This window comes from Leptonychotes weddellii, chromosome 8, assembly GCF_054177405.1.
Source record: "Leptonychotes weddellii isolate Sample4059 chromosome 8, ASM5417740v2, whole genome shotgun sequence".
In the NCBI taxonomy this organism is placed as follows: domain Eukaryota; kingdom Metazoa; phylum Chordata; class Mammalia; order Carnivora; family Phocidae; genus Leptonychotes; species Leptonychotes weddellii.
Genome location: NC_138376.1, coordinates 40,074,184 through 40,097,714, shown reverse-complemented (window position 1 = coordinate 40,097,714; position 23,531 = coordinate 40,074,184). Strand labels below are relative to the sequence as shown.

Sequence of the window (23,531 nt, the reverse complement as noted above, 5' to 3'; positions counted from 1 at the left end):
AAACAAAAAAACACTGAGTGGAGATGCTTTGCATGTTTCCATAGTTGTCTTTGAGAAAAAGAAAGTGCGTTAACCCAGAATAGTGCTCAAGTTCACTTTAATGAATAATAGGATATATTTAACAGGTCCTGAAGATAAGGAAGGATTCACTAGAGAAGTGTAGGGAAATAATCAGGATAGTCGGTGGTTCTTAAAGCTGGTTTGAGTCCTCGAAGTTCTTCCAGACGGTCACAGATGGCTTCTGAGACTGACATTTGTCATGTGACTAGGTCTGCATTGGATTCTAGCACAAAAATACATTTAAGAATTTTACTATCGGTCCTGCTTCAGCAGTAACAGCCTGAGGACTTATGCTTGGCTCAAGTGTCTAGAAATGAAACAAGAACTGCGTCTTTAGGTTTATTTCATTTATGAGGGCACACACACACACACAAAAATCCGTATTACCTTTCCTTCCCAATTCTACACTTCTATTTCACACAATTGGCAGTGGGGAAGTTAGACCAAAAGACCTTCTACATTCACTTTGTTTTGGTTGTTACGAATACGGACTCTGGATTCAAAGTCCCAAGTCTCTGTGAGATTGCATTACTTACTAGCCAGGTAGCCCAGGACAAACTTACCCAATCTATCAGTTTCCTCATTTGTAACATGGAGGCAACAATAACATCTATCTCATAGGGTGGTATGAAGGGTTAAATGAAAGAATCTAAGAAAACAGCTCGGCTAAGGACTTGGCAAGGAGTGAGCACTAGCTAATGTAAACTGTTAATGTTATCATTATTCCTAGTTTATAGACTCTGCCCTGGGCGTTTCATTGCATTTTTGCCCAGAGGATTACCTAGAGTACAAACCAGTGTCTGGAGAACAAGGAAACATTCAAAGCCTATCTGGGAAGTGGAGGTCAGTGTTCTGAGCACTTAAAAAAAAAAAAAAAAATGCCAAGAAGAATCTGGGAAGAATCCTCCAGGCACCAGAGTGTGTCCACGGGAACCGAGTCCATGTGGCCAGGCCCACAGATGGAATCACTTAATGATAACCTGGTTTTGTGTAGATTGAAGGGAACAAGATTTACTCTGTCTTCTATGGGCAAGGTAATGTGTAATTAGTAATTAGTCCATGTAGGTAAACAATGACCCTGAATTTTCTCGAACAGAATTCTTCCCCAGAATACCCTGTCCTGAAGTCACAGTAAGAGCCAAAGTGCTTACAAGGCTCTCACAATCTGCATCTCCTACTGCCCTCCCTCTCTCCGTTCATGCTGGCCTCCTGCTATTCCTAGTGTACTCTGGCCTCAGGGCCCTTGCACTTCTTCCCTCTGCCTGGGAGAGAAACAGAGCCAACTCCCTCACCTCTTTCTGGAGTCTTCCCTGATCCTGTTTACAACTGCACACCCACCCTGCCCCTCTGGCCTATTCTTCCTTGCTTTCTGTTTCTTGGCACCGTCGCCTTCTAATATTCTATATAACTTACTTATTTGGTTCATTGTCTGTCTTACCCCTACCTCCAGCCCCTGAATGTAAGCTCCCCAAGGGCAAGGATTTGTGTGTTTTGTCCATTGCTGTATTCCTAGAACAGGGCTTGGCACCGAGTGGTGGTCAGAGTTTGTGGAGTGGCTGCCAGTGAATCCGGATACTCACCAGTTCAGCAGGTGAGGCCTCCCCTCCAGTGAAGGTCTTTCTAGCAGGGCACTCTCAGAGGGCTTGAGTCAGGAGAAGCATTTCAAAGAATTCTTTCAACACAAGATAACGTACCATCGGCTTTGTCGTGTGAGCCAATATCTCAGCCACGGCATCATCAAATTACCGACATAGTGTAATGTCAGAAGGGGGTGTAATGTAACTATCTTGGTATTCCCGTAAATCGAGCCAGAGACCGTTGATTTTGTACTTTGTAGAATGAAAGTATTAGGTTGCTTAAAATTTCTCGTTCCCAATTTCTGTTTTTCTTCAGGAAGCATAATTTTATGTGACACTAGCTAATTTACCTATCACTGATGACATTTCACCATAGCCTTATTTTTCCCCTGGAGAGATTTATTTTCATGATGGGCCCGTGGATTATCTTTTTCCCCCCATTTTTCTGCATTTTCTTTAATTAGCACATATTACTTGAAAATGAGAAATAAGGACTTTTGGGGGACTTTCTGCTAAGTCTGTATAACTCTTTTATAAGGCAGAGAAGAATTTTTTTTTTAAATCCCATATTCAAAGTCATACCACTTGTCAAAGTCCCTGGGAGAACGGATTGTTTGAATAACTGACAATCCCTAGGGAAAGAGGAGAGGGAGGGTTTGCATAACCCTGGCAAGATTATCAATACCAGATGAATTTCTTATCCAAGGAATCAAAGTATTTTCAAGAATCTGTGACTGGAGAGTGAGATTTGACGTCATACTCTAGGCCAGCAAGGGCCTGTCGCCAATTGGGCCTGTCGCCTTTGGGCTCTAAGAAAACTGTGAGGTGCAAAGAATGCTTTATTTGGCATCCAAGGACACAGTGTGAAGTAGGTCACTTCAACCTGCAAAGAAACAATACAACCCCCGCTATTCATGAGGTATTTAGGAACAAAAGTTAAAATGAGATTAGGTTAAAGTATGCACAATAGTAAAAGTGCTTACTTTTACTATTTACACACTGTAAAGGGCTCTGCAAATATTTGGGTGTTGATGTTTCTGATTAGCTGACCCTTGGATTTATCTGAAGGAAAAATGCGTTTGAGTTTAAACATTACAACGAGTTATGTGACTTTGAACCAATCATTCCACTTTCCTAGGGTGTTTCCTAGTTTAGTGGAGATCTTTTTGGCTTTGCTTCACATGATTATTTAGAAGCTTGAATGGATGTGGAAATGTTTTGGAAAGCATAATGCACGATGAGATCTGAGGTGTTACTCTGTAGCCTTTGAATTGGTCAAGGCCTCTTAGAGTCTAAAATACAGTGCGCACCTCTTCCTATGAGATCCTGTTAGGTAAGAAAAGCCCTTACTTTAGATAGATATGCTCTCAAAATTAATGTTTAAATGAATTTTCCTTTTATTGCAAAGCTTTTCCTTCCATATTATTTTAGTAAAAGTTCCTTAAGGGATAAGATGGTTATTTTTGTTAAAGGAGACAGCCAGAGTGTAACATGCTGTTTCCAATTTACTAAATCAGGAACTTGTACTCAGGTTGAAACCCTACATTCCCTGAAGGATGGCGCTTTAATTACCTGGGACTTTAACTACTGCCTGTGGAAATATAGGGCTACTCTGTGTCCAGATGGTGAGAAGTGTGTCTGAGACTGAATTAAACACTAGAGGACAGTGTAAAGGGCTAGAGAAGCAATGGGAGTAACAAGGGTTGAGGTCTGACCATAGGTGACAGCCTTGCTGGTGGGAGAGATATTTCTAGTCTCTGGGGGGCAAAGGGAGAGATCTCAATCCTTTTAAAAATGTTCCGGTACAGAGCAAGTCCCAGCCTCCCCTGGGTTTGGCTGGCCATCTGGCCCTCTGGTTGTGACTAGGAGACCAAGACCTAGAGGGAGATCCTGTGATGGCCCAACGTGGGAAGATGCTGGTTCAGTTAGCAGTCTGAAAACTCTCTGTGGAAGGGTCCCTGCTTTCTTTTCCTCACTGTGGTATCTCCAGAGCCAACATGGGTACCTGCCACCAATAGGTGCTCATAAATACTTGATGAATCAATAACTGAAGAGTGGTTAAACTATTAATAGTGACAACAGAAGCATTTGCAAGCTGCCTACGGCCCCCATGGGTCATAAAAAGGGTTAGGGCAAGAGGGATATCCATAATCCTATCAGTGGTGCCTCAAGCCAGACAAATGTTGTCTTCTCACTGTTGTGACAGTACTGTGGCTTGAAGCTGGAGCAGTCTGGAGAATGACTTTTTTTTCACAGCTATTAAATATAACAGGCTACAAAATCCTTTGGTAGATAGGTGCCACATTTCACAACACATTCATTATGGTAGCTATTATAGTACAATTATAATTCATAAGTTTTGTATTTTAAAAATGTAGTCCATCAATTCAAAATTTTGAAAACATTTAACACTATTTCCCATGAAACTAGAAGTATTTATTCAATTAGATGGAAATCCTCAGAGAAATCAACTCCATACCTTTTGTGGGGTGGGGGTGGCAATATGATCTTTTCACAAGTGGGGATTTAGGGTGTGTGTGTATATTTGGGGGGCTGGGGTATGGAGATTTTTAAAGATTTTGTACTTTCCTACTTCTAGGTGGATATAAAGTGTCCTGACCTCCTCCTCCTGGCAATGTTTGTCTAGATAAAATCTTTCTTTAAGGTAGGCCTTGTCAAAGAAACAAGATAGTTGTTGACAGTACAACAATCCATATATACAAAATCTGTTTAATGGTCACTCGTGTAAGTAGATTTATATTAACAGAAAATATCCATTTTTTCTTTGCCAAGCAATCAAGCAAAACACTAGGACCCATACAATTAATAGCCCAAAGACTTGGATACAATAGCCACGCCGAGTAAGACATGAGCGCCATCTGGAGGGTCCACTTGAACCTACAGTGCAGCATCTGAAGAACCTGCTAAGTATTAAGGTACCATTTGTGGACAGGAGTCAGGAATGAGCGACCTTCGTTCCACAACCTCAGCTCCTACTATTTCAGGCTTCCAACAGAGGACTGAGAATATTGTTATTCAGTGAAGTGCTTTTAGCAGAGGTGGGAAATGAAACTAACATCTGAGGAGTACTGACGTTAGCTCATTAGTAAATATAAGTCAGAAAGTACTAGGCAAGAGGGAAATAGGCAAATATGTCCCCAGTCGGCTGTGTCCAGATGCCCCATCTCCTTACCTTGAGTAGGGCCTCATACAACTCCATCAGAATTTTTATTCACAAGATGTAAATGACTGATAGTTTAGGTTTTCCAGAGGCATTTACGTTTTAATATAGAGAGAACTGGCAGAATTTCCAGATGTCAACTGTAGGGGAGGCTATGGGGGAGTAAAACAATCATCTCCTTTATCAAATACTTAATTATTTCTTTTAATAAATTAGGTCTGTTCCTTGCTGATACACTCATTTTAATGAAAATGTTCTAAAAGGAGTATTTAGTCCCTCAAAAGTCTGAGTAACTTAAAACATTTGCATTTCTTATGCTTATATATTTCTAATGAGACACTGATTATTTTATTTGTTTGTTTTTTATGACACTGGTATTTTAATTCGATACCTAGTCCCCAATGCTCTCAAATATCTCTGGTGAAAAACTATTTTTTAAAAATTTCCTATCACTTGAGGGACCAATACCTGTGTAAATTAGAGTAATAATTTCATGGCAATATCTTAAAGAGTTTCATCTATCTGAACTTGTCACAGACCGTTTAGAGTGGGTCAGCTGACCTCGGTCTGTCGACTACAATTAAAGATCGCTGTTGCTGCCCTATTTCTTATTTTCTAAAAAATACCTGCATTTGGCCTGAAGATCTCTGTCCAGCAGGACCACCGCCATATTCAAGAGCCTGACTTACACTTTCCTCCCAACTTTTAGAAGAATATGGTCTTTGAATCCATAAAAATGAACATTTCAAACATTTTCTAGTCCCCATTTTAAACTGACCTTCTTCTTGCAATGTGTTTGTACAACTCCCCCACTCCCTTGTTTAGTTCACCTGGCTTCAGTTCTGCCAACTTTATTTGTGATGAATTTGGCCTAGACACCAGAAGCTTAGGTAAGACACTTGGGTAGCACAGAAGTTCAGGTATTTAAGGATTAACAGAGAAATCCATCTAGGAAATCCATGTAGCAGACAAGGCATATGCTTTCTTGATATGAAGATTATAGGAAAGCTTCAGTTGAGGCTGTGTTTTTTGTTTTGCTTTGTTTTGCCAAATGCAGACTGATAGTGTCTTCTTTTTTTTGTTTTTTTTTTGGTTGACAGTACCTTTTGATTTATAAGTAATTCTGGTTTTCTGACGTTTCTTTCATCCACTGGCTCAAAAGCAATGCATTCTTTTTTTCTTATCCCAATAACCCAAAACTGAAAATTCCACATGGCCATCTATTAAGTGTTCATATGTTTCCATTTATAAGGCACAAAATCCACAAATCGCTCAGAGAAAGGAAGAAAACAAAGACCTGAAGATAAAATAACCTATTAACAGAAGAGATTCATCCAACTGGAGTGAAAACAAAGTACTTCTCTTTGTAGTAAAAGGGACCTTATACTGATAGGAAACATAGCCTCTGAGAAGACTTCCATGGCTCCTCCATCAACACAGCCCCCTTCACTGGATTAGTACATAAATCGGTCCTCAGAGAGGGCTGTGTGACCAGAACACATCAGTCACAAGTACCACTTATTCCACAGAAGCTACTGGGCAACAGAAAATTCTAGCTACAGGGTATCTGGTTCACCATTCTTACCCAAAGGAGCCTTCAGGGACCAACCCACAATGATCACACATGCTCATCTGTCCTGGGGTTTGATTATTTTAAGGATTCAGCTCTAAGTTGGGGCATAACCTCCAGCCTGAGGACCCTGAACTAGGGTAGTTATGTGGGTCCTTTACATGGCAGCATCTAGTTAAGAGGCTGGACCTTGGGTTGATCCCTAGAAGGACCAGAACCAATTCACTCTATTAGGGTTTTTTTTTGTTTGTTTTGTTTTTTGTTTTTTAAACATGCTGGTCCGAATCTGGAGAAAACTCCCTAGCACAAGCCCCAGATTTTCTGGCCTGTAAGGCAGCCCTGATAGATCTCAAGTACTGCAGTCCACAGGAATAAAACAGAAGGGTCTCATGACACGAAACAGTATCCATGCTTGTTGGCTGGGCCTCCTGCTGGCTCTTGGCACTGTACTTTCTAGTACCATTTAGTAGTATATGAAAATAAACTTCCTGAATGTCCACATGGATCCAAGCATTTCCTGGAAATATGACGACTTCATAGTCCTCTATATTACCATGCAAGGTACAGATGGGAGTACACTGTAGAGAAAACAGCTAGGCAGACGTCATCCTGAGAAAAGGGTCAGTGTCAGAGTGGGCAAGACAGGGGGGACCAGAACTCAGATGAACCGAGTAATTCATTATGTCTAAGGGTTTCATTGAATCATCTTGAAGATTCTGACTTCTCCACCCTGGATCATCTGAAATCCAAATGAAATCAAGTTCTTGGGTCAGTTTACTCAATTACCAAAAACCATCATAGTAGGATGGCCATTCCAATACGGTGTGGACCAGCCACGTACTTACTTTCCAGTCCAACTTTGTTCTCCCTTTAGCTCCAGGACTTGCCCCTGCAGGCCAAAGTCAGAATTCCACTAAATTTTCAGGCAGAAAGATTGTCCTTAATTCAGTGTCCCATGAATCCTAGCGAACGTCCCTTCCTTTCCTGTATCTTGTAAGGCTATGACACGGAGGGAAAAGTAATACTCCTTTTATTAGCAACAACTATTAACAACAAAATTCTTGAATCCTTTGGCTTTCCAATTCCATAGCATACCCTTGGAAACTTGTGTTAATTTGAAAGCAACTCTTAAAAACAAAAAGTCAACTCCTCTTGTTGTACTGAGTTTTCCCCAAATCAGACAGCCTGCCTCCACACCTCACCCCACCTGCCAGTCTCAGGAATCTTTCTTTGTCAGTCTGGCCTTGACTCTGTGTCTCAGGAGGGCTGCGGTGGCAGCGCTGCAGGCCGCCAAGAAGAAGAACGAAAGACAGGCCATGTAGACAGACAGGGGGCCATGGCGCTGCAGAAAGATCTCCTGCCGCCCCTGGTAGTCCAGAAGGATGGCCTCCAGCTGGGAGAGCGTACAGACAGACAGAAAGGCGTGGAAGATCTGATGCCCATGGCCCACAATGTCACAGGAACCCGGGAAGTACTTCTCGGGAACCGGGCAGGAGAAGAAGTAGGCGCTGACCAGGAAGAAGAGGATCTGGAGGGTGTGGTACCAGGCCGCCTGCTCCTGGCAGCCAGCCAGGTGGCACAGGGCCACGCGGTGTGCCACGGGGCTGATGTCTAGGACGAAGGCCAGCCCTGCTGGCACCACTTGACAGATCTTCCTCATGACCGGGTAAGGCCTGCGGTAGCGGTACTTGGCATAGCAACAGCCAGCGCAAGACAACCAGCCGCAGAAGGCAGCTGCGGGCAAGAAGAAGAGCCAGAACAGCTCGTACCAGGCCTGGTCGGAGCTGTAGAAGAAGTGCGCTAAGGCACTGCCGTACTGGTAGACGCTCACGCCCACGTAGTCCACAAAGTAGAAGGTGTAGTGCGAGAGCTCCGACTTGGACTGCAGCAGGTGGGCCAGAAGGCTGCACGTGAGGTAAGTGATCGACGACAGGATGAAGAGGAGCAGGGGCAGCGAGCGCGTGGAGGCCCACGGCAAGGCCTCGGCCTCGGCGAAGGCCCAGAATCGCAGGAGCACGGCCAGGGCGGCCAGCAAGTGGGTCCACACGTTGACCACCTCGTTGTGCTTCTGAAAGAGGCTGAAGAAGTAGTAGCGCCACTCGTGGCCCGTGGGGCGGTAGCCGGTGTGGATGTAGGGCTCCCGGAAGAGCTGGGGCACGTCGGTCTCGGGGACGGTGCAGGGCATCTTGGGAAGGCCGTCCTCCAGGAGCTTAGGCAGGCGGCGCAGCTGCTGCCCACTCACCGACAGTGTGCTCAGGCGCTCCAAGATGGCGGTCGTCATGGCTGCCGGCGGGGCGGACGGCGGGGCGACCTGCAGAGAACACAGGAGAATCGGCACACCGGGGGACAGGCGCTCGGAGGCGCGGCGGCAAGGGCTGTGGGGCTGCTCAGTGCTTCTAGTGGGAGCCGGGGCGCCGCAGACAGTTTCTGTGAGCCTCATCTTTGTCTCACCGGTACGCAATCGAGTTGGACCAAGACCCCCTCCCACCCGAAGGTTCTGGTTTCGTCTCTGCTACCCAGGGCGGTGTGAAGCGAAGTCCTATCTAGTAAGATGTTGTAATGACAGCCACAGGGTAAGTAAGGGTGCCTTTAGAGGCTTTGAAGTTTCCTAGATGTTATTACAACGTAGTCATCAGGCTCTAATCGTATGAGGTATTATATGGAAATATAAAAATTATAAATATTGATGTTACTGACGATAGCCTACATTTCTTGAGCACCTAATCTTAAAATAGCCACTAAGTTCACCAGTAACTTGAAATTCTGAGATAAGCAATAGTTAACTTGAACTTCAAAGTAACGACAGGCAAATGAGTCATGAATTTGGTTGGTAAAGACCAATACATAGTCTGGGAAATACTTTAACAGTTAAAATTAACACATGGCCTAAACGTAACATAAAATCTAATTGTAAAGATTGATTTTCTTTTCAAATTATGCTCTGGAAGATAAGTAGTTTTGGATTTGTCTCTCCTGGGTACCTAAATCAGTACTCAATGAATTTCAGACCTCAAAAATGCTTACTTACCCTACACTTGGAATTTCTACATGACACAGATGAACCAGAGCATAGAAATTATTTCATAAAAAATTTCACAAAATAGCTGCAAATTTTCATGTGAATTTCTTGGGTAAAGAAATGGATTTTCAGCATATATACAGCTACCTTCTGTACTTCGCATTTCCCAGCCTCTTTTCTTCAGAGAAGTTCAAAACTTGATTGATTTATCTAAATGGCCCCCTCGCTTCAGAGACCTTCTGCTGGGAGAGATACAGCAAGTGCTTCTCAAGGCACTGCTAATTTTAGTGAAGAAAATTTAATCTTCCTACTCACATTTCTTAATCAATATTGAAAAGCAAAAAATATCAGGTCTAAAATGTAGGGCATGAAAATTAGTAAGATGGAAAAAAAAGTTCAGGGAGACGTGGACTCAGTCCTTGGTTTGGGGCCATTTCCTGGGTAACCTTGGGCAAGTTATAGAGCTATCTAGGCTTCAGTTTCTTCATCTGTAAAATGGGAGTAATAATTCTACATACTGTATGAGTGGTTGTGATAGTTAAATGCGAGACTCTAAAGTATAACATGCTTATTAAGGATTATGGAGTCAGAAGGACAAAAAGAGAGGGGGAGTGAGAGAAAGAAAACAGTCATCAGAATACCTTAATTTATTAAAACAGAAAAAGAGAAAAAGTTAAGCAGTGCTTCCGCTGTCAGCCAGCAGGGGGAATCCAAGAACCTGGGAGTTAAGTTCTAGATGGAGACTCCTCCAACTGACCTCCTGTGGCTGTTCCTGACAGAGCACAGCAGGGGTAAGGGTAAGGGAAAGGGACGGGAAGGTGGGAACAGGTGGAATATGCTGGCCCCAAAATCAAGTGGACCCACTGCATGACTGGGCCTGGGACATGGGACGATGTTTCAAGTTGTCCCGTGGCTACTGGCTGAGAAGCGTGTGGCTCGGGGGAGCTGGGCTTTGTTGGAGCTCTGGGGAGTTAAAGAGCTGTATTCTTTGGATATAGGCACATCTCTTGTGAAGTGGAGAGGAAATCAGATAGAAATATTGGTGTGATTTTGTGGTTGGGAGAAACAGGTGAGTAACTGGGGGATATGAACTGTAGAGGAAGGAATCCCTAATGATGCTCCCGGGTAGGCCCCACCATAGCATTGCCATCTAAGATCAAGGGTGTTTCCATCATCTCTGGGTGACCCAACCAGTTAGAGACAATTCCACATCCAAAGTTAAATAACACATGACTGCACGATTTCTGCTCATGTTTGTCTCCTCAAAATAGGGTGTCTAGGACAATAGCTGGTTCTTATACACCAGTAACACAAGCGCATTTCTAAGGACTGAAAACTTGGGTTTTGGTTGTCTAGTGGTTGGAACCGAGCACAGTGCAGACCTGGGAATCAACTGGCATCTGTCTGTTCTGAGGGAGAAAGGACAGATCATGATGCTACTTTATTGTCATTTTCCAGAAAGCTCCATCTGCAGAGCTCTGACCCCAAGAGTTCCTCCAGTCTTCATATCACCAACTTCACCTCATGGCTTTATGTTGACAAGTTCTTTTCAGAAAATTATTTCTACATCTCTCATACTTACGGAAAATAAACTAGGAGAGGTTGCTTCAAAGGAAAGGATGCACAGGAAAAAAAATTGGCAGAATCATTATTTCTCTTGCAAATGAGGCTTTCTTTTCCAAGGATCTTTAAAATGCCGCCACACCAGCCTCAGGGTCTCCTTAATAACTCCATCCTCTGGAGTGTGCAGCCCAACACCCACAGAGACCGGTTGTTGCTGGGACACTACGGTAATGGCCTCTGACTCAAGATATGATCCCTTATCTCTCTCAGTGATGAGAATGCTACCAAGATCTAGGTCATCTATCTGTGGGTGAAAAGGACCTAAATTCCTCTTTGGAAGTGCAGGTCGTGAAAAATTCTAAACTAATGGTCAGAAAGAGAGGGGATTATTTCTTTGTCCTGTGCTTAGCAACTGCCCCTTCCCCTGCCATAAACTCTTCCCTTCATCTGAGAGCAGCCACCACAGCCACAGCAGTGGTGATAGGGTGTAATTTTTGTATCATTAACTTCAGAAGCTCCTGTCCAGTGGCTACCCCCATAGACAACACTACTTTCACTGGGCCAGAGTGTGCTGTGCTTCTAGAAATAGGCTTCAAAGGCCCAGCTGTAAAGTTTGAGAGCCTGTCTGGCCTCAGGATGTTGGTGCAGGCACACATCTCCAGCCTTCCTGGTGCTGGCTCTGAGTAAGGGTCTCCCCTTCATTCCTGGCCTCTGTCCCCATGCACTCCTCCCTGAGCTGATGTGGCCATCAGTCAACCAAGATGTTACCTTAGAATGATCTCTTGTGCACAGGGTATGCCCCAGCTCCTCTGCTAAGACAGCCAAAATGTCATCTTCCTGAAGAATTCTCATGAACTGGCTAAGCTCAAGTCATATTTGGATCAACCAGAGAGCTCTTCCAGAGCAAAGACAGTCTGCTCAACAATACCGCAGACTACAAAGGCCACGAAGGAAGAATAAAAATAAGACCCTTACCTCAAACAGCCTACAAGAAGATTCACACTTAATGAATCTGTAGCCAGTACCACCAGACTGCATATAATTGGGTGTCAAGTAGAGTGAAATACAAACAAGTCTCCAGAGCAGAGCACTCGGGGCATGCTGGGGCTGAGACACGTGACGGGGTGAGGAGCAGGGCATTCTGGGAGAGGGGTGAATATGAGTGAGGGAATGCAGGGGCTTCTTTGTGGGTCCATGAGCAGAGGGGCTACTGGGGAGTAATAAGGTCGCGAGTGGGGTAGGTGCCATGGCATTAGTGAAAGTTTAGATTTGATGTTGCAGAAAGCTGCTAGCTTGATCAATCCTTGTCTCACCTGTGCTGTGGCGATTCATACTGCTGACCAAGGCCCCCTCTCTTGGCTTAAGTGATACAGTGCTCTCTGGTCTTGCCTGTTTTTTTTGTCCCACCACCCCTGTCAATTGTGGTGTTCCCAGGGGTCCACCATCTGCTCCCTTTTCCATATCCACAGTCCCTCTCACGCGGGTACTTCTCCCACAGCCTTGGCTTCAGCTAGCACCTGTATCAGATGATTCCCACACATACATCTGCAGCCAGATCTTCCCTGAAATCTGGATTCAATTATCCAGTGGCTCTGGATTTCCAACTGAATATTCCCCAGGCACTTCAAATTCAACATCTTCAACTTCTTCAACCCAGATTTGACCCTTCGCCTACATCTAATCAGTCATTTAGGGTCGGTTGATTTTATCTGAACATTTCTGGAATCCATTCATTCTTTCTATTTCTGCTGCTCTCTCTTTAGGCCTTCAAAATGAACTTATGCAGAGGATAACAGCAGTGTCATAACTGACCTTTTTTTCTCAAGTTCCCCTGCCTCATGTCCCCCAGACCCTCTCTTCTCCAAAGCACTTCAGGGTGATAGTTTAAAAATGGAAATCTGATCACCACTCCCCTCCACCTATCCCCTAGCAGCTCAGCATTGCTTGTTTACAACACAAACTCTAAGCCCCTAACAGGCCTACTTCTGTTGACCTCCTTCCACTCCCAGCTTCCTCTCCCAGAGAGGATCCACACGCCCAGGCCACAGTTGATGGCCTGGATGGTAATACTGGGAGTTTTTCAGAAGTGCCACACTCGGGGCACCTGAGTGGCTCAGTCGTTAAGCGTCTGCCTTCGGCTCAGGTCATGATCCCAGGGTCCTGGGATCGAGCCCCACATCGGGCTCCCTGCTCCGTGGGAAGCCTGCTTCTCCCTCTCCCACTCCCCCTGCTTGTGTTCCCTCTCTCGCTCTGTCTCTGTCAAATAAATAAATAAAATGTTAAAAAAAAAAAAAGTGCCACACTCATTATCTCCAGTGCCTACTTCTGCACACAATGACAACCCTCCAGTCCAGCAACCCCAGCTCATCAACGTTCTGCCCAGAAGCTCGCCAGGAAGTCTTTCCTAACCCCTAGGCCAGGTTTAAGACTCTCCCCAGCAACCATCTACCCTGGCCTTCCTCCCCTAGCACAATTCCGTCCTGGGGTCCTGATCGTTGGTTTACTCCACTCACTCCCCCATTCGTGTCCAGCTCCGTTCTGTGTAGTGTACAAGTTCCCATGTCTAAAATGATACGCAGCATATAAAATATTTATGCACCTAATCATTATTTACTGACTGAGCAGTTCTTTAGGCCCAGAGGTATGGCACCAATTTCCTTCTGTTCAGCAAGGTTAAGGGAAAAGAGAATGGTCTGGGAGTCAGGGGGTCTGGCTGTTCCATATTTGCTCTCCTCAATTAGCTGTGTGGCCATGCCTGATGAGGGAACAGAAGGCTGGCTGAAGACAAAGCATAAGCCGACACCCTGCAACCTCCCCCCAACCCCCACTCCTGGGTGGGACATGTGTGACATTCTTCCAGGAAGTTCTCAACTATCGTAATGTCAATGCCTTACTAGAGGGGTAAACAACCTTGACGATGGCAAGGCCTCCGGTATCCTGTGAGTCTTCTTTAACATACAAAAATCCTTTTGAAACCTCCCTTTTCCTAACCTTCCCCAACCCCATGGTATATAATCAGCCACCCCTCATGACCCTGGGCCAGCCCCTCTTTCTGCCCACAGGTCCTGTCCTTGTGCTTTAATAAACCACCATTTTGCACCAAAGACATCTCAAGAATAGGGCTTCTGTCATGAGTGGCACACGTAGGGCAGCTCCATTGCTCTTCGTGTGGAATCGACATCAAGAGTTCTTTCTTAGTCGTCGGCTCTGGACTCCACCCTGTTGAACCTCACCTATATCCCCAAACCCCATCATGCCCAAGACATTAAACTACTCATTGTAATTTTCTTCATGAAAAAAGGTGGATGGGAGGTGATTTCCTGACTTTCCATCTCTCAATATAAAAAGAGGATAAATACAAAAATGGACAGTAGTTGGACCGCGCTTTGAAGAGAAAAAACATGGACATTAAAGTACTAGTAATATTTTAAAAACTCACAAAAGGATTCTAACTTAGTAATATATATTTTTTCTGCCTTATATTTGATTTTAATGCAGACTTTGAAAACTGAAACGGAATTTAAGATTTTTGGTTCATTTCTGGGAATCCTCATAATACCTTTCCCAACTGCTTTATAAAGTTTTAATTAGACTCAGGTTACAATGGAATTGGAATTTAAAGTTCTATCTTAATATGAACTATTATTTAACTCTATTTTAATAATATGAGTATGATATCTGTACCATGAATTCAGGTAATGTTTATATAAGAAAGCGTTAAAAATGTTACATTGTGTTTTGGACTATTTAGGGGTCCAATCTTAAAGTTTTATTTCAGATGCTCCTTTAAGATGATTTAGAAAAATTAAAGATAATTACTGTAAGAAAAAATAGAGAAGAACAGGTAAAACCTACATTATAGCAATAATTTGACATTTTAGTAAAAAAATGTATATTTACATTTTCTTTTTAAAAAGAAATCACAACCAAAGTATGCATTTTTAAGGTTTGGTGTTGGTTACCTAGTTTTGATGGGTGAAGACTACCCAGAATGCATCTCCTTTTCGGTAATGTTAAATAAAATAACGAAATGACCTGTTTCTGTGAGTGTTGTGGTCCCCTGAAGCATACTGCAAACAATGTCAAGTGTCCATAAGTAACCATTTCACTTTCGGAGAGGAGCTGTATGGATGGATGAGCAGTGCGGCGCCTGGGCCAGTCTCCCATCTCCTAGTACCAGATGTAACTGCTTATACCAGGTATGCGCACTGCCCTTCCTGCTCCTTGCAACCTCCTCCACCTGCTGGGTTCCCTCTCTGTCGGGGCTCAGAAGTGGCCTGGCCACTTCCTACTTTGGGTGCTCATTATCTCCTACAGGCACCTTTGTAGGATACGGGAGGCCTTTCCTCTGGTCCCTACCTGTGTGTCTCCATCACTATTCCCAACCACCGCCTAACCCTGCCACTTTTTATGTATTCCATTAATGCTGCCATTCTTTCAGGCCTTTGTGCTTGTGTACATGCCTGGAATGCCCACCACTGATGCCATTGGCCAGCTCCTCTTCATCCTTCGTGCCCCAGTTCAGATTTCCCCTGGGGAGCCTTTCCTTTCAGGCGCTTCTTTATCTATTTTTTTTTTCTCCAGATTTTTATTTATTTATTTGACAGAGAGAGAGATAGCGAGAGCAGGAACACAAGCAGGGGGAGTGGGAGAGGGAGAAGCAGGCTTCCCGCGGAGCAGGGAGCCCGATGTAGGGCTCGATCCCAGGACCCTGGGATCGTGACCTGAGCCGAAGGCAGACGCTTAACGACTGAGCCACCCAGGCGCCCCGCTTCTTTACCTATTACACCACTGCACTACCCCCCACCATAGCACTCTCCTTTCTGTACAATTACAGTGTCCTGGTTTGCATTACAGCCATACCTTGTTTCACTGTGTTTTGCTTTATTGTGCTTTGCAGACACTGCTTTTAAAAGATTTTATTTTTAAGTAATCTCTGCACGCAACTTGGGGCTCAAACTCACAACGCCAAGATCAAGAGTTGCATACTCTACTGACTGGGCCAGCCAGGCACCCCCAGATACTGCATTTCGACAAATGAAGGTTTGTGGCAGCACTGTATCTAGCAAGTCCATCAGTGCCATTTTTCCAACAGTGTTTGCTCACTTTGTGTCACATTTTGGTAATTCTTGTAATATTTCCAACTTTCTCATTATTATCACATTTGTTATGGTGATCTTTGATCAGTGATCTTTGCTGTTACTATGGTATTTGTTTTGGTACCATGTACTGTGCCCATATAAGACTGCAAACTTAATAAATGTGTCTTTTGATTGCTCCACAGACTGGCCAGTCGCTGGTCTCTCTTCCCCTCCTTAGGCCTCCCTGTCCCCTGAGACATGACAATATTGAAATTAGGCCAATTAATAAATCTACAATGGCCTCTGAGTATTCTGGTGAAACATCTCTCACTTTAAGTCAAAAGCTAGAAATAATTAAGCTTTATGCAGAAGGCATGTTGAAAGCCAAGACAGGCCCAGAGCTAGGCCTCCTGCACCAGACAGCCAAGTTGTGAATGCAGAGGAGAAGTTCTTAAAGGAAATCAAAGTACTACTTCAGTGAACACACAAATGAAAAGAAAGTGAAACAGCCTTATTGTCAATGTAGAGAAAGTTTCAGCAGTCTGGATAGAAGATCAAACCAGCCACAACATTTCCTTAAGCCAAAGCCTAATCCAGAGCAACGCCTTAACTCTCTTCAGTTCTTTTTTTATTTTTTTTTATTTTGAGAGAGAGAATGAGAGACAGAGAGCATGAGAGGGAGGAGGGTCAGAGGGAGAAGCAGACTCCCTGCCGAGCAGGGAGCCCGATGCGGGACTCGATCCCGGGACTCCAGGATCATGACCTGAGCCGAAGGCAGTCGCTTAACCAACTGAGCCACCCAGGCGCCCAACTCTCTTCAGTTCTATGAAAGCTGAGAGAGGTAAGGAAGCTGGAGAAGAAAAGTTTGGAGAAGAGGCTGGTTTTGAGGTTTCAGGAAAGAAGCCATCTCCGTAACATAAAAGTAAAAGGTGAAGCAGCAGGTGCTGATATAGAAGCTGCAACAGGTTACACAGAAGGTCTAACTGAGAGAACTAATGAAGGTGGCTACACTAAATAACTAAATAAATTTTCAGTGTAGATGACACAGCCTCTTGGAAGGAGATGCCATCTAGGACTTTCGTAGCTACAGAGAAGTCAGTGCCTGGCTTCAAAGTTTCAAAGGACAATCTGACTCTCTTGTTAGAAGCTAATGCAGCTGGTGATTTTAAGTTGAAGCCAGTGCTCATTGACCACTCTGAAAAACCTAGGTCCCTTAAGAATTATGCTCAGTCTACTTTCCCTGTACTCTATAAATGGAATAGCAAAGCCTGGATGATAGCACATCTGTTTATAACATGGTTTACTGAATATTTTAAGCCCACTATTGAGACCTACTACTCAAAAAAAAAGGTTCCATTCAAAATATTACTGCTCATTGACAGTGCACTTGATCACCCAAGAACTCTGATGGAGATGGTTAATGTTCTCATGCTGGCTAACACAAGATCCATTCTGCAGCCCATGGATCAAGGAGTAATTTCAACTCTCAAGTCTTATTATTTAATTCTTAATTAAATTCCATAATTTAGGGGCACCTGGGTAGGCATCTGATGGTTGGGCATCTGCCTTCGGCTCAGGTCATGATTGATCTCCAGGTCCTGGGATAGAGCCCCATGTTGGGCTCCCAACTCAGTGGGGAGTCTGCTTCTTCCTCTGTCTCTGACTCTCCCCCTGCTTGTGCTCTGTCTCTGCCTCTCTCAAATGAATAAATAAAAAATCTTAAATAAATTCCATAATTTATAAATTAAATTATAAAATTTATAACATAAATTAAATTAGATGTTATTTAATTCACATTTCACAAGGCCATAGATAGTGATTCCTCTCATGGCTCTGGGCAAAGTAAACTGAAAACCTCCTGGAAATGATTCATGATTCTAGATGTCATTAAGAACATTCATGGGAAGAGGTCAAAATATCAACACTATCAAACAGAATCACATACTACAGAGAAATCCTTCATGAATGGAAGAGTCCATTGATGAGGCAAACTTCATTGTTATCTTATTTTAAGAAACCGCCTTTAAGAAACCCCAGCCTTCAGCAACCACCACCCTAATCAGTCAGCAGCCATCAACACGGAGGCAAGACCCTCCACCAGCAAAAAGATTACGACTCACTGAAAGCTCAGATGATGATTAGCATTTTTTAGCAACAAAGATTTTTTTTTTAAATAAAGGTATATACTTTGTTTTTTTAAAGACATAATGCTATTGTATACTTAATAGACTACAGTATAGTATAAATACAACTTTTATATGTGCTAGGAAACAAAAGAAGTCATTTGACTCATCTGATTGCAGTATTCACTTTACTTGGTTGTGTGGAACCAAACCTACAGTATCTTTGAGGTGTGCCTGTTATATTCTCTGCCCACTAAACTATAAGATCCTTTGAGGGCTTGAGAATCTTTTATCACCTACCACTGTGCCTAGCACATAGGAGATGTTCCAATAAATTGTTGAATAAATGACTGAATGGAATGAAAATGTCAGAATAATAACAAACACTTACATGGTGTTTATCACATGCCCAACAGTATTCTAGGTACTTTGCAAATATTAGCTCATTTAAACTTCCTAACAACTATCTGGCATTAGTACTATTATCATTATTCCCATTTTACAGTTGAGGAAATAGAAGCACAGAGAGATTAAGTAACTTGCCTAAGGCTACACAATAAGTCCCAGAGCCAGCAGGTAACCCAAAGCAGTTGGCCCTAGAGTCTGGGGCTCTTAACCATTATGTCCTCAAAAACTGCGCTCTAGGGCGCCTGGGTGGCTCAGATGGTTAAGCGTCTGCCTTTGGCTCAGGTCATGATCCCAGGGTCCTGGGATCGAGTCCCGCATCAGGCTCCCTGCTAGGCGGGGAGCCTGCTTCTCCCTCTGCCTCTGCCTCTCTCTATCTCTCTGTCTCTGACTCTCATGAATAAATAAATAAAACATTTTAAAAAATAAATAATTTAAAAAAACTGCGCTCTAAGTCCAAACCCAAAAATGATGATATGCAACTTCAGATACACTGCTATAAAACTGCTCTGCTCCATTAACAAAGATAATTTGCAGTTGGCCTTACAAAAGCCATCAGTATCACAAAGCTCATTTCTTTGCCACTGAGTTTATTTGTAAATCAGATTCCAAGAGAAGAAAATGTGACTTCCAGAAAATCTGATTGAAATCTATCAGACAATCCAAGTGGGTCTAGAACCCAGGTGAAGTGATCATAAACCCAGTGGGCCTGTTTCATCTTAGAGACATACCATTTGTTATGGCTGGCTTTGCAGAACTGGTGTGGTGAGACATTCCAATCATAAACCTAAAGACCAAGGTCATTTATCAGCCTGTTGGAGGAAAGCACACCAACATTGAGAATAGTCACCGAATTCTGCTCTGTCTGTAGCATGCTATTTAAAAAGTCTTTCCCTGATTAACAAAGTAGAGAATTAAATGAAAAGCTCCATATTTGGCAAACAGAGTTTGGTACTGATGATACTGTATCTGGAGGCCAAATAGAAGTGCTTCAAAGCAATGATGTTCCCTGGTCTATTACCTACTTTAATGGAACACAATCTTGGAATAGCTGATTCCCTAGAAAAGCACCAAATGAGGATGCAGAAATCCCAACTTCTAGGGGTGCCTGGGTTGCTCAGTCAGTCAAGCGTCTGATTTTTTATTTCTGCTCAGGTCATGATCTCAGGGTTATGGGATAGAGCCCTGTGATGAGCTCTGTGCTTAGCATGGAGTCTGCTTGAGATTCTTTCTCTCCCTCCCTTTGCCCCTCTCCCCACTCATGCATGTGCTCTCTCTTTCTCTTTCAAATGAATGAATGAATGAAATCCCACTGCTTGTTCCAGCTCTATCACTAACTATGGGACTTTAGGCAAATCACGCAACGTCTCTATACTTGGTGTCCTTGTTCATAAAATAGGGTTGTAATCTCTAGAAGCTATAAAATCCTGCACTTCATCTGGGCTATGTTTTGCTTTGTATGGAAGATCAAGCAGTGTGCTGAAACCACCAACAAACAGATCCTATGACATCATCTCATGTCACTGTGTGGGGGGCTCACACAGATGGCAGGAAGGTGGCCTGCTGGTTGTTGGACAGAGAACAAAAGAGTGGCAATTTCCATCAAAGAGAGCAGAAGAAATGCTTCCAGAATCCATAGAAGCCCAGCATCACACATCACTGCATAACTATAAAGGGTTGAGAAGAAACAACACCAAAATGCTAAGTTAGGGTCCACTTATAAGGACTGGAACCTTGCTTTGAGCAGCCTTTAGCCTAATGGAGACAGATGTGAAGTTGCAAACAGCCTGAAACACCTCCAGGATCTCCAGGCACCCTTCAAATGAGAGGCTGCTGGGCCCACATTGGTCTTTGTAGCCACATCTGCCATGTAGCATATCAGTGTTTATAAAATCATTTTAAAGTGGCACTACCAGCAGAATCCTGTTATTGGCAGAGATAATTTTGACATGAATTCAGATTCACAAATGGTCAATGCATAGTCTCTTCATATTTAAGAAAATCTAACAATCATAAATAACATCTCAATATCCCAAAACGGGAGATCTGATTTCATAAATTCTGATAAATCTATACAATAGAATACTATGCGCCTGTTAAAATAATTATGTAGATATTTAACATTGTTGTTCTAGAAAGATGCATGTGATATATGTGTGTTTTCCCGTTTTTTTTTTTTTTTAAGATTTTATTTATTTGCGAGAGAGAGAATGAGACAGAGAGCATGAGAGGGAGGAGGGTCAGAGGGAGAAGCAGACTCCCCGCTGAGCAGGGAGCCCGATGTGGGACTCGATCCTGGGACTCCAGGATCATGACCTGAGCCGAAGGCAGCCGCTCAACCAACTGAGCCACCCAGGCTCCCCTCCCTTGTTTTTTTCACTGCAGTGTCCCCTGCACTTAGAACAGGGACTGACTAGCACATAGTAGGTGCTCAACAGGTATTTACTGAATAAATAAAATGAGTGAAAGACATTGTTACAAGAAAGAAGCAAATTAAAAGAATATGTCCCATTTTTGTAAACATATACATGTAGCACAGAGTTAAGTATGAGATTCCATATAATCAAAACATTAATACAGACATTGTTAAGTGGTGGGCTTATGGAGAATTTTACTTTTCTTCTAGGGTAGATACTATCATTACAGAAGGTTTTTTTTTTTTTTAAAGATTTATTTTTGGGAGAAAGCATGCACGCGCATGCGTGAGTGGGGAAGGGCAGAGGGAGAGAGAAATCCTCAAGCAGACTCTACACTGAGTACAGAGCCTTAGGTGGGGGCTCAATCCCAGGCCCTGAGATCATGACCTGAGCCAAAATCAAGAGTCGGGTGCTTAAATGATTGAGCCACCAGGCGCCCCTCATTACAGTACTTTTTAACAATGAACATTTACTACTTTTGTAATTGGAGAAATGGCTATTGCTATTCTACAAATAGGAATATTTGACATAAGTATGTAAAACTTGGTAAAACATGATTTATTAGTACAATGGATCTTAAGACACTCTCCCTAATCTCACCCCCCCAAAATACCCCAGCATTACAAAGAAATAAACACTTACTTGCATTATTCTGTGGATTTTGAGCTTGACTAGTTAGGATTCCATACTAATAAAATTATTATTAGAAGCAACCTATCTGTAATGTCAGCTAATGGTCATGGAGGGTTTGAAGGGGAAAAAATGTATGTAACATCTACCGTTAAGGTGGCAATCATGTTCTCTTAGATCGGGAAAGGCAATAATATGCAATATTGTCTAAAGACTTAGTCACCGCACACAAATCCACATGGCCTTAATACGCCAGTCAGTCCCTGACCACGTGGGAACCTGACATGGCTGAACCCTGCCTGTAAAAAAGATGAGGTGCTCCTGTGTGCCACAGATATGCCAGAAACACATGTCATCTTCTGGGTTCAGTGGCCTTTCCACCTCTGAATCTCTTCCTCTGTGCATCCCCATAATATTGACAGGAGAAAGAAAAGGCCACATTAATTTGCTGCTGTGCTCTGGGGAAGACGAACAGAGCGTATTTCCTCCTAGTGCCTTTCTCCCTCTCCAGCTGGAACCCTCTGGCTGCGATTCCTGCATTTTCTTTATTGCTACTTCCTGTACTTCCCACATCTCAGGTCATCTCACTTGAACAGGTACTGTTTTCCAAATGCATCATTACAGACACAGAACACCCCTTCCACAGGCAGTAAATAGTATCTGTGTTTAATTCTAGTGGGAGGATTCCCGGGAGCTAGGAACAGTTTAGAACACATTGAACAGTCCGAAGTCAATCAACAGGTTAGCTGGGTGTGATGCTTTTCTTCAGAGACTTCTTGTTTGGGTAGAGGTAAGCTCTGCCGTCTGAAACGCCTTTTAATTAATGCCTAGGGACAGGAGTCCCCCCAGACTTTCCCTAAGAGTGTAACTACCAGCTTCATTAGGTATGGTCTGGCACAGTAACGCAGCCTCTCGGCTTGGCTCAGCCTCTCGCCTGCAGGAAGCTTCATCACCCACCCGCAGTCCTGCTGGGACTGGGGCCAACCCAGGTGAACCCTGAGGAGCACCACAGATTCCACTGGCAGGAAATCAATCTGGGAAATGTACTTTCCATAGCAGAAGAATCTGATAACAAATTAAGTCCAGGCTGGAGCAGGTTGTAAGGAATGCAGTTTCCCTAGCAATGAAAAGTTAACCCTTTTGCAGTCCACTCCGTTGGTAGTCCCAAGGCCCGGACTTCTTATTTGCTCCCAAGAATCAAGCAAGTCGGTTCAATTCTCAGTTTCTCTTTAGATATCCTCAAGGCCTTAATTCAATTCCACATTGACCATGAAGCCTTCTCCAGGCCACCTTGATTTCTTTTCTCCGTGAACACTTACCTACCTATTCCACAAGTTTGGTAAGCAGAACATCCAGGCTGAAGCACTATTTCACTGCTGTGTGTGTAGAAAGCCTTGTCTTTCCTCTGTATTGGGTTGCAAGCTCCTTGAGACATGAAACACTGACTTACTCATCCTTTCTCTCTCCTATCAGCAACTATCCGAGTAAAGGTGCCCCAGCATGTGTCAATAGATAATTGTTTAAGACAAAGTGAAATAAGATTCCCCTTTTGGCCCTTTTTGCTTCTAAAGGTAAAACGAGTGAGATCTTTGATAATGAAAATGTGAGGTATTTCAAAAGGAAACAATATTTGAGTTGGATGTTGTTTATCTGTGTGTGGTTCATCTATGTGTTAACTGATTTCCAGCCACCAGCTCACTTTTGGTCTATCTCTTCTTACCATTGGTACTTTTGTGCTCAAGAATGCCTAAGCAATATAAATGGCTTACAGACACATGAAAAAATGTTCATCATCATTAGCCATCAGGGAAATTCAAATCAAAACCACACTGAGATACCACCTTACACCAGTTAGAATGGCAAAAATTGACAAGGCAAGAAGCAACAAATGTTGGAGAGGTTGTG

At 43.4% G+C, this 23,531-nt stretch overlaps 1 protein-coding gene and 1 long non-coding RNA gene across 2 annotated transcripts in view; both read right to left on the bottom strand.

Annotated features, from left to right (window-relative positions):
• Positions 1 to 80: 80 nt before the first annotated feature.
• The window catches only part of LOC145723016 (uncharacterized), a 52,349-nt gene continuing 28,898 nt past the window's right edge, over positions 81 to 23,531 (bottom strand). The window contains exon 2 of the long non-coding RNA XR_014147721.1: positions 81 to 1,732. This is a non-coding gene — a long non-coding RNA (uncharacterized LOC145723016). The remainder of the gene's footprint in view (positions 1,733 to 23,531) is intronic.
• On the bottom strand, positions 4,352 to 8,843 carry PAQR8 (progestin and adipoQ receptor family member 8). Its single transcript, XM_031019687.2, has one exon. It carries the CDS (start codon positions 8,826 to 8,828, stop codon positions 7,605 to 7,607), a length of 1,224 nt encoding a protein of 407 aa, XP_030875547.2. The 5' UTR covers positions 8,829 to 8,843; the 3' UTR covers positions 4,352 to 7,604.